The 18559-nt window shown below is 49.9% G+C and overlaps 1 protein-coding gene across 3 annotated transcripts in view; it reads right to left on the reverse strand.

The window, feature by feature from the left end:
• The window catches only part of LOC116987100 (plexin-A2-like), a 234616-nt gene that overhangs the window by 196091 nt on the left and 19966 nt on the right, over positions 1-18559 (reverse strand). For 2 of the 3 annotated variants that reach the window (XM_033042995.1, XM_033042996.1), the window contains exons 2-3: positions 9512-10729; positions 7929-8111 (exon numbers count right to left, since the gene is read on the reverse strand). In XM_033042995.1, the coding sequence (XP_032898886.1) occupies positions 7929-8111; positions 9512-10681 (1353 nt within the window). In that variant the 5' untranslated portion in view covers positions 10682-10729. Of the gene's footprint in view, positions 1-7928; positions 8112-9511; positions 10872-18559 lie in introns of those variants that run through there. The other variant, XR_004415644.1, reaches the window with a different exon arrangement.

An 18559-nucleotide genomic window follows, 5' to 3' on the forward strand; every position in this document is an offset into this window, starting at 1 on the left:
ACCCTTTGACCTGTACGATAGACAGGTGTAGACTCTGTCCACAAACCCCCCTCTACTGGGAAGAATAAGAATGGGTCGGCCATTTAGGACTGAGATGAGGAAAAACTTCTTCACCCAGAGAGTTGTGAATCGGTGGAATTCTCTGCCACAGAAGGCAGTGGAGGCCGATTCACTGGATATTTTCAAGAGAGAGTTAGGGCTAACGGAGTCAAGGGATATGGGGAAAAAAGCAAGAACGGGGTACTGATTTTGAATGATCAGCCATGATCATATTGAATGGTGGTGCTGGCTCGAAGGGTCGAATGGCCTCCTCCTGCACCTATTGTCTATGTTTCTAGGCCAGTCAGACTGAGTGAGGCAAGCTGAATAGGGTTTGAAGATTGGCAAAAGGTGATCCAAAAGTTTGGAATTGTTGCAGGAAGTTTGGAAATACGAAGGAATTTGTAGCCTGTCTTCCCGACTGGAAGTTGCGTACATTCACAAAGGACTTTGGCAGATAATATGAACTGCCTTCTCCGTTACACTGCTGTTACAAAATGCCGCGGTCACTGAACTCCCGCTGCAGAATCACCCCGCACTTTAGAACTCAAACAGAAAATAAATATTAAATCTTCACAGCTACTCTGGGAAGAGTGCCAAGTAACTGGCAGAACGGTTGCCAAGTCTGGAGTGCCTGGTTCATACCAAGCTGATTCATGTTTCCACTCCCCCCCCTTGTTCTTGGCTTCAGCTGAACCCAGTCTTCAGTCGCTTCAAGATCAGCTCACGCAAAGACTTGCTTCAAGCCCAAGGTTAAAGCTATTGAAGCTCACAGCAGTATTTAAACATGCTAATTAGGAAGGGTGATATCCAGTTTAATTATCGTGAGATGGGGGGGGGGGGGGGGGGGGGGGGGGGGGTGGTGGGTGAGGTCCTGGAACGATTTCCATCAGCCAGATTCTGAATAGTTTCACATATCTAACGTGGAGCTCAAGATCAATGCTTGGATCGATCAGGAAGGGTTAGTGTAGGTGGAAGCATGTTGGAGTGGAACTAACCACTAGTACACTGTGTGCAACCTTCTAAGCGATGGAGGGAATTGAGTCAGCAACTGAAACTCACTTCTACCCAAGTCATCGAGTTAATAGTCACCTGGACAGGTACAGAGGTTTAGTTTAGAGATACAGCACAGAAACAGGCCCTTCGGCCCACCTAGCTAACACCGACCAGTGATCCCCGCACACTAACACTATCCTACACCCACCAAGGCACAATTTACACTTATACCATGTATACAAACCCAAGCCAATTAACCTACAAACCTGCGCGTCTTTGGAGTGTGGGGGGAAACCGAAGAACTCGGAGAAAACCCACGGGGTCAAGGGGAGAACGTGCAAACTCCGTACAGACAGCACCCGTAGTCAGGATCGAACCCGGGTCTCTGGCGCTGCAAGCGCTGTAAGGCCACTGTGCTGCCCTACAGGTACAGGGTCAAAGAGAACCTTGCTCACAACAACATGACGGACACAGACACAAGACAACAGAGGGAACATCAATTATACAAGAACTACGTGTGTTCTCTCTAATCTTCCTAAAGAGCTGAGTTGTACAGTTTGTAACCACTCCAGTATTCAGTGTGTATACAGATCCTACATCTGGGGCAGCAGCTACCCCAAAGATGGACACCAAACGCTGGAGTAACTCAGCGGGACAGGCAGCATCTCTGGAGACAAGGAATAGGTGACGTTTTGGGTCGAGACCGGTCTTCATACTTAAGAATCTAACCAGTCTGAGGAAGGGTCTTGATCTGAAACGTCACCCATTCCTTCTCTCCAGAGGTGCTGCCTGTCCCGCTGAGTTACTCCAACATTTTGTATCTATCTTCGATGTAAACCAGCATTTGCAGTTCTTTCCTACACGAAGCAGCTATCCTGAGATGCTGGTGAAACACCACACACACAGACGCACACACTCGCGCACACACACACACACATCCGCACACACTCGCGCTCACACACACACACACACACACACACAGCCGCACACACTCGCGCTCACACACAGACGCACACATGCGCGCTCACACACACACACACACACACATGCACTCATGCTCACACACACACAGCCGCACACACTCGCGCTCACACATACACTCGTGCTCACACACACACACACACATGCGCACACACATGCGCGCTCACACACACACACACATGCGCGCTCACACACACAGCCGCACACACTCGCGCTCACACATACACTCGTGCTCACACACACACACACACACACGAGCCATACCCCCTACACAGGTCCACGTGATGTTAGTACCCAGTTACTGGCTGGCGGTGACGGGGAGGTACCATTAGCCCGTGCGTGCAGCCCAGTAAACAGAGGCAGCGGTGAAGGGGAATGTGACTCAGCGCTTGGCCAGTACGGCCCATTGGGAAACTGTTCATGGATAGCGTGTGAACCAAACGAGGAAGTGACAGATTGTTGAAGGTCACGCACTCTGGTCCCTTTGGGACCTCTTCTCAAAGGGTGACTAACATAATGTAAACTAACAGTTGTTGCTTTAACCCACATAATAAACCCCAGGCAAAGTCAACATTAACGCTGAAGAGAAATAAATTTGTTCCTTTAGAGTCAACTTTCCAAAATTTAAACCAATTCCAAGATTTAATGCAATTTGATCTATTTATAGAATGCATGAATGAACTTTGCGACTGCTCGATTCCAGCTTGTGTCCAGAGAGAGAAGACTCGAGCTATGGGTCATCATCTCTGCCTGGTCCAAGTATGACACACCACCGCACATTGGTGATTAGTACGGGTGTCGGAGGCAGGAGAATGGGGTTAAGAGAAAGAGATCGATCAGCCACGATTGAATGACGGAGTAGAATCGATGGGCCGAATGGCCTAATTCTACTCCTATTCCTTATGACCTTTCCACTGATGTGTTGTTAAACCCATGCCCAGAGAGTCACTCAGATTAAAAGACTCTACACATGTAATGTGGACGATTTAGACTTTAGAGATACAGCACGGAAACAGGCCCTTCGGCCCACCCAGTCCGTGCCGACCAGCGATCGCCCCATACACCAGCACCATCCTACACACATTAGAGACAATTTACAATTTTACCAAAGCCAATTAGCCTACAAACCTGTACGTCTTTGGGAAGTGGGAAGAAACCGGAGCACCCGGAGAACCCATGCAGTCACAGGGAAAACGTGCAAACTCCCTACAGATAGCGCCCGTAGTCAGGATCGAACCCGGGTCTCTGGTGCTGTAAGGCAGCAGCTCTACCCGCTGCGCCACCTCTCAGAATACAATTGGCCAGATCTTGCAATGAGCCTGATGCAGTCAAATGGGCGAGTGCAGGCTATCAAAATGGTCAACACGAACACTAGGGGCCGAAGGGCCTGGTTTTGTGATGTGTGACTCTTGGGTTAATTGTGAGATTATCAGCACTTTATGGGAAGATTCTGAGGAAGTATTGGGATAAAATGGTCAAAATATGGAACAGTCCCTGCGCAATCAGGAAAATGCTCACGATAAAAATGCACAGATAGTTCAGGTTACAGAGAGAACTAACCAGCAGAGACCAGCAGAGACATGCTGTACATGTACACCAACCAGCAGAGACCAGCACAGAGACATGAAGGCCCAGTTGGCTCATTCACTGTTTAACAGTCACTTTACAAGACCGAATGCCTATATGTTAATTCTCAAACCACCATGCACATTTTGCAAATCTTTGTTTGAAAATTGCTTTGGCATTTTGTAAAAATGACCCAACTTGAAACGATGGTGCGTACACGGACTAGAGAGAGCATTAAACAAGGAGTGTATGGAAATAAACTTTTCCTGCTTACATTAACTAAATAGGCAAAGAAAGATGTGGCGCTTCTGACATGAAAATGATAGCTGACAAGTGGTGGGAACGATAAACGTCTCATTCAGCCTGAAACAGACACAGAGAGGTGGATTATTCAACTGATGCCGTGAGAATTAGAGTCATAGAGTGATACAGCACAGAAACAGGCCCTTCGGCCCAACTTGCCCATACTAGCCAACATGTCCCATCTACACTAGTCATAGTGATACAGCACGGAAACAGGCCCTTCAGCCCAACTTGCCCACACCAGCCAACATGCCCCATCTGCACTAGTCCCACCTGCCTGCACTTGGTCCATATCCCTCCAAACCTGTCCTATCCATGTACCTGTCTAACTGTTTCTTAAACATTGAAATACTCCCAGCCTCAACTAACTTCTCTGGCAGCTCGTTCCATACACCCACCACCCTCTGTGTGGAAAAAGTTACCCCTCAGATTCCTATTAAATCTTTTCTCCTTCACCTTGAACCTATGTCCTCTGGTCCTCGATTCCCCTACTCTGGGCAAGAGATTCTGTGCATCTACCTGATCTATTCCTCTCATGAAGAATTAGATCACAAGAACCTTTCCAACCCACCACAGTTCCATTAGACATGCTAACCCCCGGACACTCTGACCCCGGGAAACGCTGACTCTTGACCCCAGGACACGCTGACCCCGGGACACGCTAACCCCGGGAAACGTTGACTCCTGACCCCGGGACACGCTGACCCCGGGACACGCTGACCCCGGGACACGCTGACCCCGGGAAACGTTGACTCCTGACCCTGGGACACGCTGACCCCGGGACGAGTTGACCACAAACATCTCCAGCAAGGTGTTCCACAATGCGAAGAGGTGCCAATGTCAAAATGCGGCTGAATTTACACAAACTGAACCCCGAGCTCGGAAGGTTTCGTGGAATTGAACCCGTTTCAGAATGGATTTTTCAGAAAATGTGTAATAATTTGCCACATAGTCACATTGCTCCAAGGTACATCAAGGTGGTTGGAATGGAAAGTAGATGATGTCCAGCCTTTGTCCAATCCTTCAGTCAAGAAACTGAACAACATCTGATAGACAACACTCACACATTAATTGTTTAATTAGGCGTCATATTGGCAAGTGACACAGAAGATCCAACTTGTCCACACTGACCAAGAAGCCTATCTATGCTAGTTGTTTCCATTTGGTCCAGATCCCTCTAATTATGTCCGACCCATGTAGCAGTTAGAGTGGCTTTTAAAGGTAAATGTATCTCGACGGGCCGAATGGCCTCCTCCTGCACCTATTGTCTATGTTTCTTTGTTTCTTTGTTTCTCTGTAATCCTGCATCATCATTGGGTCTAAATCCTTGCTCTTTCTCCCCAACAACACCTTCAGCAGCAGAAGCTGCAGTGGCTCCGGGTGGAAGGGTGAATAGGGGGCGGGCAATAACTGCTGTCCATATCCTGTGAAATGAAAAAGTGGGCCTTCAATTGCTGAGATGATAATACCATGCAACACTGCATTGAAGTTGTAAATGTGATTGATGGGCCAACGTGTCACCAGAGTGGGAAAGATCAGCACATTAAACAGCTCAGCCTTTCACTCAACATAGAACAAAACTCTGGAGTAACTCAGGCAACATCTCTGGAGAGAAGGAAAGGGTGACGTTTCAGGTCGTGACCCTTCTTCAGACTGAGAGAGATGTCTCTACTTTCTTAGAAGTTTCAAGAGATTCATGTTTACCTCCAGCAAGACGGTTCACAGGAATTCAAATCATTACCAGATTATGTGAAACTTTCAAATAACATTGTTAGGAATGTCGCACACACGCTCGCACACACGCACACACGCACGCTCACACACACACGCTCGCACACACGCTCGCACGCACACACACACGCTCGCACACACGCTCGCACGCACACACACGCACGTGCACACACGCTCACAGACATGCTCGCACTCACGCACACACGCGCTCGCACACACGCTCACACGCACGCACACACGCTCGCACACACGCTCGCACACACATGCTCGCACACACGCTCGCACACGCACGTGCACAAACACTCACACACATGCACAGACACGCTCGCACTCACGCACACACACGCGCTCGCTCGCACGCACATGCTCGCACGCACATGCTCGCACGCACATGCTCGCACGCACATGCTCGCACACACATGCTCGCACACGCACGTGCACAAACGCTCACACACATGCACAGACACGCTCGCACTCACGCACACACACGCGCTCGCACGCACGCACACACGCGCTCGCTCGCACGCACATGCTCGCACACGCACGTACACAAACGCTCACACACATGCACACAGACACGCTCGCACTCACGCGCACACACACGCACTCGCACACACACGCTCGCACACGCTCACACGCTCGCACACATGCTCGCTCGCACACACGTGCTCGCACACACGCACACATACACACGCACACACATACACACACACGCTCGCACACGCACGTGCACAAACGCTCACACACATGCACACAGACACGCTCGCACTCACGCACACACACGCGCTCGCACACACGCTCGCACGCACACGCTCGCACGCACACGCTCGCACACACACATTCACACGCTCGCACGCACGTGCATGCACACACACGCTGGCACGCACACTGGCACGCTCACACACGCACACGCTCGCACACACGCTCACACGCATGCACACACACGCTCGCATGCATGCTCGCACATACGTTCACATGCATGTACACATGCACGCACACACACACATTCACATGCACGTACACACACACACACTTGCATTTACACACACATGCACACACGCACGTACACACATGTACACACACACGGACCTTGCTACTCACATGCACCAATTATCATGTCTCAGTGTGTATGTGCCCTGCCCCAGCAAAGCTGATGAGCATTCACTCTCCTGGGCCCAAACATCATTGAAGACCCTCGGACGATCTTTGATCGGACTTTGAAGATAAACAAAAATGCTGGAGAAACTCAGTGGGTGCAGCACATCTATGGAGCGAAGGAAATAGGCAACGTTTCGGGCCGAAACCCTTCTTCAGACTGATGTAGGGTGGGGGGGGGGGGGGGGGGGGGGGGGGGGGGGGGAAGAAGAAAGGAGAAAGGAAGAGGAGGAGCCCGAGGGCTGAGGGAGAGCTGGGAAGGGGAGGAGACAATAAGGGCTACCGGAAATTGGAGAAGTCAATGTTTATGCCGCTAGGGTGCAGACTGCCCAAGCGGAATATGAGGTGCTGCTCCTCCAATTTCCGGTGGTGCTCACTCTGGCCATGGAGAAGGCCCAGACTTTATCTTGCACTAAACGTTATTCCCTTTATCATGTATCTGTACCCTGTGGACGGCTCGATTGTAATCATGTATTGTCTTTCCGCTAACTGGTTAGCACGCAACAAAAAGCTTTTCACTGTACCTCAGTACACGTGACAATAAACTAAACATTAGCGATCGTTCATGGTTCCTGTAGAAACTCTGTCATTATAAACATTTCACAATGAATAGTTGCCCGAAAATGCAAGAGAATAAAACGCATAAAAGGACTCTGCAGGAACGAGCGTCTACACTGGAGATGAACCAGACGTCTGCACTGGAGATGAACCAGACGTCTGCACTGGAGATGAACCAGACGTCTGCACTGGAGATGAACCAGACGTCTGCACTGGAGCACAGTCAGGATCAGCAGCCAATACACAGCAGATCAGGCAGCATCTGAAGAGAGATGAACAAGTTATATCTCACCTGTGGACCCTTCAGGAAATGTGTGTACTTCATCATGCTATGAGCCTGATCATTGATACTCTCTCCTGAAGCCCAGATAAGATAATTAAAACATGGCTCCAGCCCCAGGGTGAGCAAGGTTTAATAAGGTTGCAACAAGCCTGTGAATATTAAAGTGTAGTGCGATCACTCGCTCATCCCAGCAGAGAATCGCTGCATACCCTGACCAGCTCAACGTCACGGACACAACACATGGCAGCACACTTGTTCACACTTGATCTTTGCCACACACATCGCCGCCACTTTTGACAACGGGATTCTCTTTTACCTTTTTAAGTTTCCCGCTCTTCGTGCCGACGAAAGCCACGGAGTGATCGTTGTAGACGTACGATGCCACCGACGTCATGCGGTCCTTGTCCTCAGTGAAGATGGTGAAGCCTTCCACCAATGCGGAGCCTCCCAGAGGCTGGTTTATATCCAACCCACAAAAATCATCGTCAATTGGAACCGGCTGGGAGAAGAAAACAAGATCTTAGCTCGTCACAACTCACCAACTAGATACACCAACCGCAGATCTGGGATAAACTGGGGCCAGATGGTTTGGGACATGTGGGTGCTGACATGTGACCCCAATACTGCAAATGGGGAGGACCTGTTTCCTGCTGTGAAACTCTACAGAAAAACACCAAAACACTCAGCAGAATCTGCAGAGTCTGAAGAAGGGTCTCGACCCGAAATGTCACCCATTCCTTCTCTCCAGAGATACTGCCTGTCCCGCTGAGTTACTCCAACATTTTGTGTCTGTCTTCAATTTAAACCAACATCAGCAGTTCCTTCCAATACACTGCGTCTGTTCCTGTGCTAAATAATTCCACACTTCTTTATTTAGATTTGTACTTCTCCATGTCTTCCTTGTTCAACTCTGCCATTCTTTTTATTGACATTAAAACATTCATCAAAGATTAAATGTCAAATCAGCAAGTGCTTCTTTATTCTGATGCCCTCTACTAATGAACTAGCCAATCGCGCTCTCCACTTCCCCGTCACAACCAAGTATCCCTCACGTCACGTACTTTCCAAAAACTATGAGAAACACTCAACAAATCAGCATCCTTCCCTGCCCTGGGAACAGAGATTTGAAGATTCACAATGGCAAGAAACTCTAACCACAAACAGCCTACCCCCTAAACCCAACTCCCCCCCCCCCCCCCCCCCCCCCACCTCGTTGTGGACCAGTGGACAAGTTGTGGACCCTCGAGAGAAACTGTCCTCAGAAGCAGCCTGTCGGAATGATGTACGTCACTCTAGTCTGCACAGCCTATTGGCCAATTTAACTCAAGCAGCCCTTGTTGGACATCTCCTCTACCCATGGAACCAACTTCTCCAGGTCCTCCCCCACCCCCTCCCCCTCCCCTACACACCGCACCTTCAGGCACCCGCAGTGGACCACCCCCCGTCCGAAAAAGCTACTGGACAACCAATGGCTATTAGCTCCTCAGATAGAAACATAGACATAGAAAATAGGTGCAGGAGTAGGCCATTCGTTCTATGTTCTATGTTTCTATGTGAAGGGGAAAAGATTTAATAGGAATCCGAGGGGTAACTTTTTCACACAAAGGGTGGTGGGTGTATGGAACAAGCTGCCAGAGGAGGTAGTTGAGGCTGGGACTATCCCTTTTACGAAACAGTTAGACAGATATATGGATTGGACAGGTTTGGAGGGATATGGACCAAACGCAGGCAGGTGGGACTAGTGTAGCTGGGACATGTTGGCTGGTGTGGGCAAGTTGGGCCGAAGGGCCTGTTTCCGCACTGTATCACACTGTAAAATAAGATAATATGTATGATAAATCTAATAATACAATGTAAGGCTAATGTGGTGGCCAGTCGGGGAAGGTCCACGTTACTTACTGCATGTGTACAGTAGACATCTTTGCCCAGTAACCAGTTCAGTTCCAGGCTCCCCTCACCACGGTAACACGACTGAAGCCTCTCCTTTATCTGTCTGTTGATGAACTTCACCACAAACATACATAGCGCAGACTCAGCTGGTGGGTTGTGATACTGCTTCTGGCCCTTGGAGAATATGGTGAAGAGGACATCATCATTGGTGGAGATGTTGAGGGATTTGGCCAGGACCGTCCCGGGTTTGGCTAAGTATGCGGCCTGCAACAGTCGGTATTCAATCCCATCCTTCACACAACCCACGGGAAGAGAGACGTAGGAATGGAACTTTGCATCTTCCTTGCACAGCCGCACTATCCTGGAGGTGTAGAACTGGTCACTCGATGAACCTGTAACTCCTTCCGTTTCGGGCTGCACCGTTAGGAAATAAACAAAGTTTCCATTGCTGAATCCGTAGATGTAGAAGATGTCAAAGTGTGACACAAGTGCCAGGGTATCTGACGGGATCTTAATCAGCGATGCCACAAAGTCGCTGTGCAAGACGTAATCAAACATAGCCGAAGACTCTGGGTCCTGGGGCAACTTGCGACTGGAGATTGTGGGGAAGTAGTCTTGTTTACCATCCACAGCTGTACCGATGAAGAGCTTGCTGTCTGAGCCCTCTGATGAGACAATGACTCCGTACATGGTCCCAGTCTCGTTAACACTGGAGAGGTAATGTTCCTTCTTATGGGAAGGTTCAACTAGAATGAAGAGGTCATCCAATCGCAGGAGTCTGCAGACTCCCTGAAAGAGGCTCCCGCACACCAGCAGCCTGTTGTCGGAGTAATCGATGAGCAGCAGTTTGTTGACATTGTTGGTCAGGGTGAGGGGCTCGTTACAAGGTTGGACAATCAGCGGCGGGTAGCACAGCTTGTTGTCCTCCTCTGGGCCAGTTTTGTGAGACAACAGCAGGGTGAGGTTGCTGGAGAGTTTGTAAACGCGATTGATCGCTCCTACATAAACATTCCCAGTTACACTGTGGACCGCCAGGTGGTTGAACGTCCAGTCACGGTCCTTGATGCCAAAGTTGATGAAATCGTCACTGCTCCGTGAGGAAGGTGCCAGGGAGATGAGGAGCAGGGTCACAGAAAGCACACAGGTCGACATCTTGGCACAACCTCTTCTCACGTTCATTGGTGGAGGGGCTTGTTGTCACGATGCACGTTGACTATTCACATGGCTCTGGAAGGCAAGATCAGCAAAACACAGGACATGTTACAACAAACGGCCACTAGCCTTCAATCCACACGCATTCAGACAAATTATACTCTGGGACATTAGCCATGACCGCCAGAGACGCCGCCTAACCCGCAGAGTTACTGACCCACAGTGGCTGCCTGGCCCACTGATGCTGCCTGGCCCACTGATGCTGCCTGGCCCACTGATGCTGCCTGGCCCACTGATGCTGCCTGGCCCACTGATGCTGCCTGGCCCACTGATGCTGCCTGGCCCACTGATGCTGCCTGGCCCACTGATGCTGCCTGGCCCACTGATGCTGCCTGGCCCACTGATGCTGCCTGGCCCACTGATGCTGCCTGGCCCACTGATGCTGCCTGGCCCACTGATGGCTGCCTGGCCCACTGATGCTGCCTGGCCCACTGATGCTGCCTGGCCCACTGATGCTGCCTGGCCCACTGATGCTGCCTGGCCCACTGATGCTGCCTGGCCCACTGATGCTGCCTGGCCCACTGATGCTGCCTGGCCCACTGATGCTGCCTGGCCCACTGATGCTGCCTGGCCCACTGATGCTGCCTGGCCCACTGATGCTGCCTGGCCCACTGATGCTGCCTGGCCCACTGATGCTGCCTGGCCCACTGATGCTGCCTGGCCCACTGATGCTGCCTGGCCCACTGATGCTGCCTGGCCCGCGGAGTTACTGTCCCACAGAGTTACTGTCCCACAGAGTTACTGTCCCACAGAGTTACTGTCCCACAGAGTTACTGGCCCACAGAGTTACTGGCCCACAGAGTTACTGGCCCACAGAGTTACTGGCCCACAGAGTTACTGGCCCACAGAGTTACTGGCCCACAGAGTTACTGGCCCACAGAGTTACTGGCCCACAGAGTTACTGGCCCACAGAGTTACTGGCCCACAGAGTTACTGGCCCACAGAGTTACTGGCCCACAGAGTTACTGGCCCACAGAGTTACTGGTCCACAGATGCCGCCTGACCTGCTGAGTTACTCCAGCATTCTGTTCAATGATATTTGTGTGGCAGTTGTAATTCCAATAGATGTAAGATTATCACATAAACAGTAAATGATAAAAAAGGAGGAAAACTTTGAGCTTGTTTAAGAATGAACTGCAGATGCTGAAAAAATCAAAGGTAGACAAAAATGCTGGAGAAACTCAGTGGGTGAGTCAGCAGCATCTATGGAGCGAAGGAATAGGTGACATTTCGGGTCGAGACCCTTCTTCACTCAGAAAGCTTTGAGCTTGGTTAGGGCCAATACTACGAGAGTGAGAAGTGATTTAGTCATGAAGGGGAAACAGGTACACGAGGGGGAACGAGTCTCAGAGCCATGGTGGGGGGGGGGGCGATTCAGGGGGGTTCAGGGTAATGTCCCCCAATAAAAGTCACAGACTGTCAGAGCTGGGGTTCCCAGGATGGCGAATGGAGCAGAGAGCAAGGTCAAAGAAAGCAAACCTTGGAGGCACGAGACTTTAATACAGCAGAGATACCAGGAGACAGTACAAAATGGGAGAATGAGAAAACTACAGAGAAAAGTAAAACAGAGATGACAAAATGAAAATACTATATATGTAAAGATTGTTCTATGTATTTATCTGAAGCAGGAGTAGAGCTGGAGGAATATAAGAAACAGTGGGGTGTTGGGGATTAAAAAGGATAATATCCAGACTCAGATGCACAGAAACAGGCCCTTCAACCCATCGAGTCCATGCTGACCATTGACCCATTCATACTAATCTGTCACCCACTCCCCTCCTGTTATCATTGTTGAAAATGGATCAACTTGATTCCAGATTGTTGAAAGTGAAATTGCAGTGATCGCCATATCTTCATCAACCACCGACTGACCCATGGCACTGACAGGAGGGATACTGACCCATGGCACTGACAGGAGGGACACCAACCCTGCACAAAGACACAAAATGCTGGAGAAACTCAGCGGGACAGGCAGCATCTCTGGAGAGAAAGAGTGGGTGATTGGGTCTGGTCGAGACCCTTCTTCAGACTGATGTCAGGGGAGAGGGAGACACAGAGATAAGGAAGTGTAAGGTGTACAAGTGTAGTGAATGTCTGGAGTCTCGGTTGATCAGCAGTGCTACAGCTGTGGATTGTCACAGCCACAGCCTCCTAATGCCCACTGTTCATGGCCCAACCTCCTCATTGTACATGGAGTGAATCAAATTGGTTCAAGACTGGCGATGCTGTGAATCTAGGACAGAAACGGAGTTTGATCATCTCGTGTCACTTCTGGCTGAAGATGTCTGTAATTAAGTGGATGAGACATTTTCTCAGCAGCCCCACTGTGATTTTTAATTGTCCCTTCTCTTTGAAGGCAAACATAATCCAATAATCCTTCCAGCAATTTACTCATTACGGCACTTACACTAATAGATCCAGTTTTGTAAATCTAACATTTCCTTTTTCAGGTCTCTCTCAAGCTAAGGAGGACAATTCTAGACCCTGGTATAACCCTGGTTAGTGTAGCTTGGATTCCCACAACGTCACCTTGACTGAACAAGCTCAGCAGTGTGTGTGTGTGTGTGTGCTCCTTGCTCAGAGGAGGTATTTACACACTTACCCTTGCACACCCATCCCTGGCACCCGCTTCACCATGACACGCTGACAACTTTACACCTTTCAGCAGGAGAGCCGAGACCATCCAAGCAGTTACTCACCACCTGCCCCTAATCCCCCCCCCCCCACATGCTCCAGCATCAACCAACTGCAGGGTCCAGAGAGGACCATCTGAGACCGGGGACAGAGGACAGAGGTCTAAATGAGGAGTGTCCATTTAGAACCCTTCTCCCTGGTGTCCTGCACCCTGATGTAGGACCCCCCTCTCTGATGTAGGACCCCCCTCCTCCCTGATGTAGCCCCCCCCCCCCCCCTGCTGTAGCCCCCCCCCCCTCCCTCCCTGATGTAGCCCCCCCCCTCCCTGATGTAGCCCCCCCCTCCCTGATGTAGCCCCCCCCCCCTCCCTGATGTAGCCCCCCCTCCCTGATGTAGGACATGGAAACTGCGGAGAAATAGGAGGGCTTATGCTGATATTCTGGAACGTTCCAGTTCTGCCCAAATTTAAACTTCAGACACACCTTGTTCAACTCCAAACATGGAAAGTTAACTATTCTGTTATTCTTTACCCTTGTGTAGGTAAACAGTAAAGGGATGAGCAGGATCAGACAGAGTTGGTGGAGTGTGAGGTCCATATACTCATCCCACTGAACGCCAGAAGTGGTTTCCTCTCTTCATTTATTGTAACCAGTCTTTAACAGCCTTGTGTGGTTTTGATGCCACCCATTACTACATTGTGGCTATGTGCTGAACACAGAGGGTGGTAGGTGTACGGAACGAGCTGCCAGAGGAGGTAGTTGAGGCAGGGATTGTAACAACATTTGAAAGACTCCTGGACAGGAAAGGTTTGGAGGGATACGGGCCAAATGGATGGAACGTCTTGCTCAGCAGGGCAGAGATGGGCAGAAGGGCCTGTTTCTGTGCTGGACCACTCAATATTTGTGGACAAAATCAACTCATGGACATCTGTAAATACAGAACCCTGAGGTGAACTCTTTAATCAAGGAACGCAAGCTTGTTTTTATATTTTTAAGTCACTCAATTTCGATTAAAATGAACCAAATTATTTCAGAAAAGCTTCGTGACAATAAAAGCCAAGTAAAATAAAAGGATTTTATAAACCTCCCTGCCTTCTTCGTGTGGCAGTCCCTTCTCAGCCACATCTTGATGCATCATCGCTCACCGCTACCCCCTCAGCTCACCGCGTGCGGCTTAAGCCAGCTGGAGGTGGGACCCACCGCCCCAAATTGCCTTCTGCTCGACTGAATACAACCCTTGGGCCCACTCTCCTCATCAATCAGCAGTCAGTCACCAGCTGACAGATTGGTCAGGTGTTGTCAGGGAAAGGGACCAGATGCAACTTGCAGCGCCATTGTTACAGAGCAAGGTTACAACCTCATCAATCAGCCACTTCACCCCCTTCACAACAAGCCCCCCCCCCCCCCCCCATCATCAGGGAACCCTCTCACGACCTGCACCTCTCCCCAAACAAAACTGCGCAGGAAGGAACTGCAGATGCTGTTTTAAACCGAAGGTAGACACAAAAAGATGGGGTAACTCAGCAGGACAGGCAGCATCTCTGGAGAGAAGGAATGGGTGACGTTTCGGGTCGAGACCCTTCTTCAGACACTTTAAATTGTTCTGCCTTAGACCCCCTGAGGATGATTATAAAAGAGTTGAAGATAAAAGATTTGTGAAGGATTCACCAAAGTACGTGACGTCACTGAACTAAATGACAATTATTTCATTATTTAACCAAAGCAAACTGTAAATCTGATTGGATGAGATACTTATTGTAAACAGGACGTTCATCCTTCAGGTTCATCGGATCTCGGGAATGATTCCTATTTCATTCTCACAATGAAAAGGGAACTAAAGACTGATTTCCCCAGACCCCTGAGGCTAAACATGACAATAATGCTGCAGTGTGACATGGGAAGGTGACAATCTGACAACACAGAAATATTTAACACCAGGCTCAGGCAATCACACCTCCACATGGGAGCAGGGTCCCAGTCCTGTTTCTGCCCCAATCTCTTTGGTGCCAAGTGACTGCCCATTCACACTGGCAATGCCCATACTGGCAATACCCAGCTCACACTGGCGATACCCAGATCACACTGGCGCTACCCAGATCACACTGGCAATGCCCACACTGGCAATACCCACACTGGCGATGCCCAGCTCACACTGGCGATGCCCAGCTCACACTGGCGATGCCCAGCTCACACTGGCGATGCCCAGCTCACACTGGCGATGCCCAGCTCACACTGGCGATACCCAGCTCACACTGGCGATGCCCAGCTCACACTGGCGATGCCCAGCTCACACTGGCGATACCCAGCTCTCACTGGCGATACCCAGCTCACACTGGCGATGCCCAGCTCACACTGGCGATACCCAGCTCACACTGGCGATACCCAGCTCACACTGGCGATACCCAGCTCACACTGGCGATACCCAGCTCACACTGGCGATACCCAGCTCACACTGGCAATGTCCACACTGGCGATACCCAGCTCAAACAAAGCAGAAGCCAGGCCAACATGACCACTGCACTTCCTGCGAGAGTCACAGGTCAACAATCAACCCTGTTGTGTTGCTGAGGTCAGTGTGTAGGATGTTGGCCAGATACCACGGCACCAAGCTCTGAATCAGAATCGGTCGTTTTCTGGATATTGAATCAGCCAATGATACAGGACAGGGGCGGAGGTCAGGGATTAGATGCGGTGCTGATGAACCACGGAACGTCCGAGCGTCTACTCCGTCCCCAGCGCATTGCCTGCGTTCTTATCATTTTTGTAACAAAACCTCAAGCATTGTAAATCTCCGAGGTGTCTTCTGCCGACAATGAACCGGTTAAAGGAAGCGAGAGTGTTGACAGCCGCCACATCACCACTTTATCTCAAGTAAAGAGGGCCCCAGAGATGTTAAAATATCTGATTCTCAAAAGTAGGTTAGTCGGCTATTACGTTGCTTTACACCATGCTGAGATGAATGCCAACGGCTTACTGACAGTATATCTCCAAAAACAGTGTTTCTCTTTCATTTTATCCCACAAAGATTGATGCAACATTTACATTTTACGTTACCAAGTGGGTGATGTTTGGATGTCCTGTGACCATTAGTGTCAGGTTCACAGTGACCACTTTACAACTCATCCCTGCCCCCCCCCACTACCAGCCACACACACACACATTCCTCACTGAAATGCCTCAATAACCAGATCCAAAACGTCAGGGTAAAATACCAGAAATGCTGTGTTTGTATGAAAGACATTCTCAGCAAATAACAACTGCAGCTGGAACAGAAAAACACTTTTGTTTAGTTTCAGTGACAGACAGCTTAACCTGATGGCAATGTTCTGGGGGGGGGGGGGGGGGGGGGGGGCAGCAACACAACTTGGGAGGGGGGGGGGGGGGGGGGGTGGGGGAGGGAGGCATCGGTGACAAAGCTGCCAAATACTCCAGTCACGTTCACACTTTGGAGAGAAAATGGGTGATGAAGGAGAACTGAGAAGTCACTTAAAGGAACAATAAAGACTTGAGAGTGATAACATCTTTAGAATCATCAGTCAGCTCTCGAACAGATAAAAATAGACAACTTGTTGCTTTTAGCAGCCGACATGCAGAGTGTCTGCAGCACCAACTAACCCTCAGTAACATCACAGAGTCTGAAGAAGGGTTTCGGCCCGAAACGTCGCCTATTTCCTTCGCTCCATGGATGCTGCTGCACCCGCTGAGTTTCTCCAGCAATTTTGTGTACCTCAGTAACATCAACTCAGTTTCAGTATAGTTTATTGTCACGTGTACCGAGGTACAGTGAAAAGCTTTTGTTGCGTGCTAACCAGTCAGTGGAAAGACAACACATGATTACAGTCGAGCCGTCCACAGTGTACAGAGAGATTTAAACAGAGCGGAGCGATTGTAATGTGGATTGTAGATCCACTCTTATGACTGGCACACAGATACCCGGGTGGGAACTATCTTGTAACTTGTTCAGTGGTGTCACCCAGACACCGTTACCCCCCCCTCCCATCATGGCCACCACCGTCACCTCCGTCACCATGGTTACTCCACCACCACCGCTGCTCCTAACCAGATCCAGAGACCAATGCTGTCAGTCAGTGCAAACTCTATCCAAGCTTTTAAGGAAAACCTTCCTCTAAAAACCACATCAGTCAAAGATTAAATAAATAAACAACTGATTTCCCTTTCTGGGGCGTTTCGTAAAATAACCACAAGTGCAGCATTTACACAAAGGCAGGAACACTGGCATTCTGCTGTGGGGGAAGGAACTGCAGATGCTGGTTTAAACCTAAGATAGACACAGAGTGCTGGAGTAACTCAGCGGGACAGGCAGCATCTCTGGAGAGAAGGAATGGGTGACGATTCGGGTCGAGACCCTTCTTCAGACTGGGACTATGCTGATCACTTTGTTGGGTACACAGGATGCGAGGGGGTGAGGGGGTGAGCAACAGAGTACAACAACCCTGACCAGGTCACGACTGGAGAGCAACAGTTGACCCCAGCGCAGGTCCAACATCCATTGTGGACATTGGCTGCAGCTTCTGGCACCGGACATTGAGCCGCGCATGTGCTGACCACCACCAGTAGCCGCTGGCAACTTCACCTCTACACAGGACATCACTTCACCAGGACCGATCTGGGCCGTTATCTGTAGGGTCACCACCGTGCCAGACCCCAACGCTACAGCACAGCTTCAGAGAGTGGACAAGGACAGCAGGCAGCTCATCACATGAACACAACCCAAAGTTTCCACAGCGAACAAACCCGTTATCAAGCAACAAACAAATTGCATGAACCCCCCTAGGGGCTGTCACAGTGGCGCAGCAGTAGAGTTGCTGCCTTACAGCGCTTGCAGCGCCAGAGACCTGGGTTCCATCCTGACTACAGGTGCTGTCTATAAGGAGTTTGTACGTTCTCCCCGTGAACTGCGTGGGTTTTTCCGATATCTTTGGTTTCCGCCCACACTCCAAGGTTTGTAGGTTAATTGTCTTGGTATGAATGTAAATTGTCCCTAGTGTGTGTAGGATAGTGTTAGTGTGCGGGGATCACTGGTGGGCGCGGACTCCATGGGCCAAAGGGCCTGTTTCCGCGCTGTATCTCTAAACTAAACTATGTCCAGGTATCGACCATTATATAAATTATCTCCATGGAATCACTGTTAATTTTACGTATATGTTCATATCTCCTTTATTTGTCAATGTCGATAGAATAATTAATAATG

Source organism: Amblyraja radiata, chromosome 24, assembly GCF_010909765.2.
Source record: "Amblyraja radiata isolate CabotCenter1 chromosome 24, sAmbRad1.1.pri, whole genome shotgun sequence".
In the NCBI taxonomy this organism is placed as follows: domain Eukaryota; kingdom Metazoa; phylum Chordata; class Chondrichthyes; order Rajiformes; family Rajidae; genus Amblyraja; species Amblyraja radiata.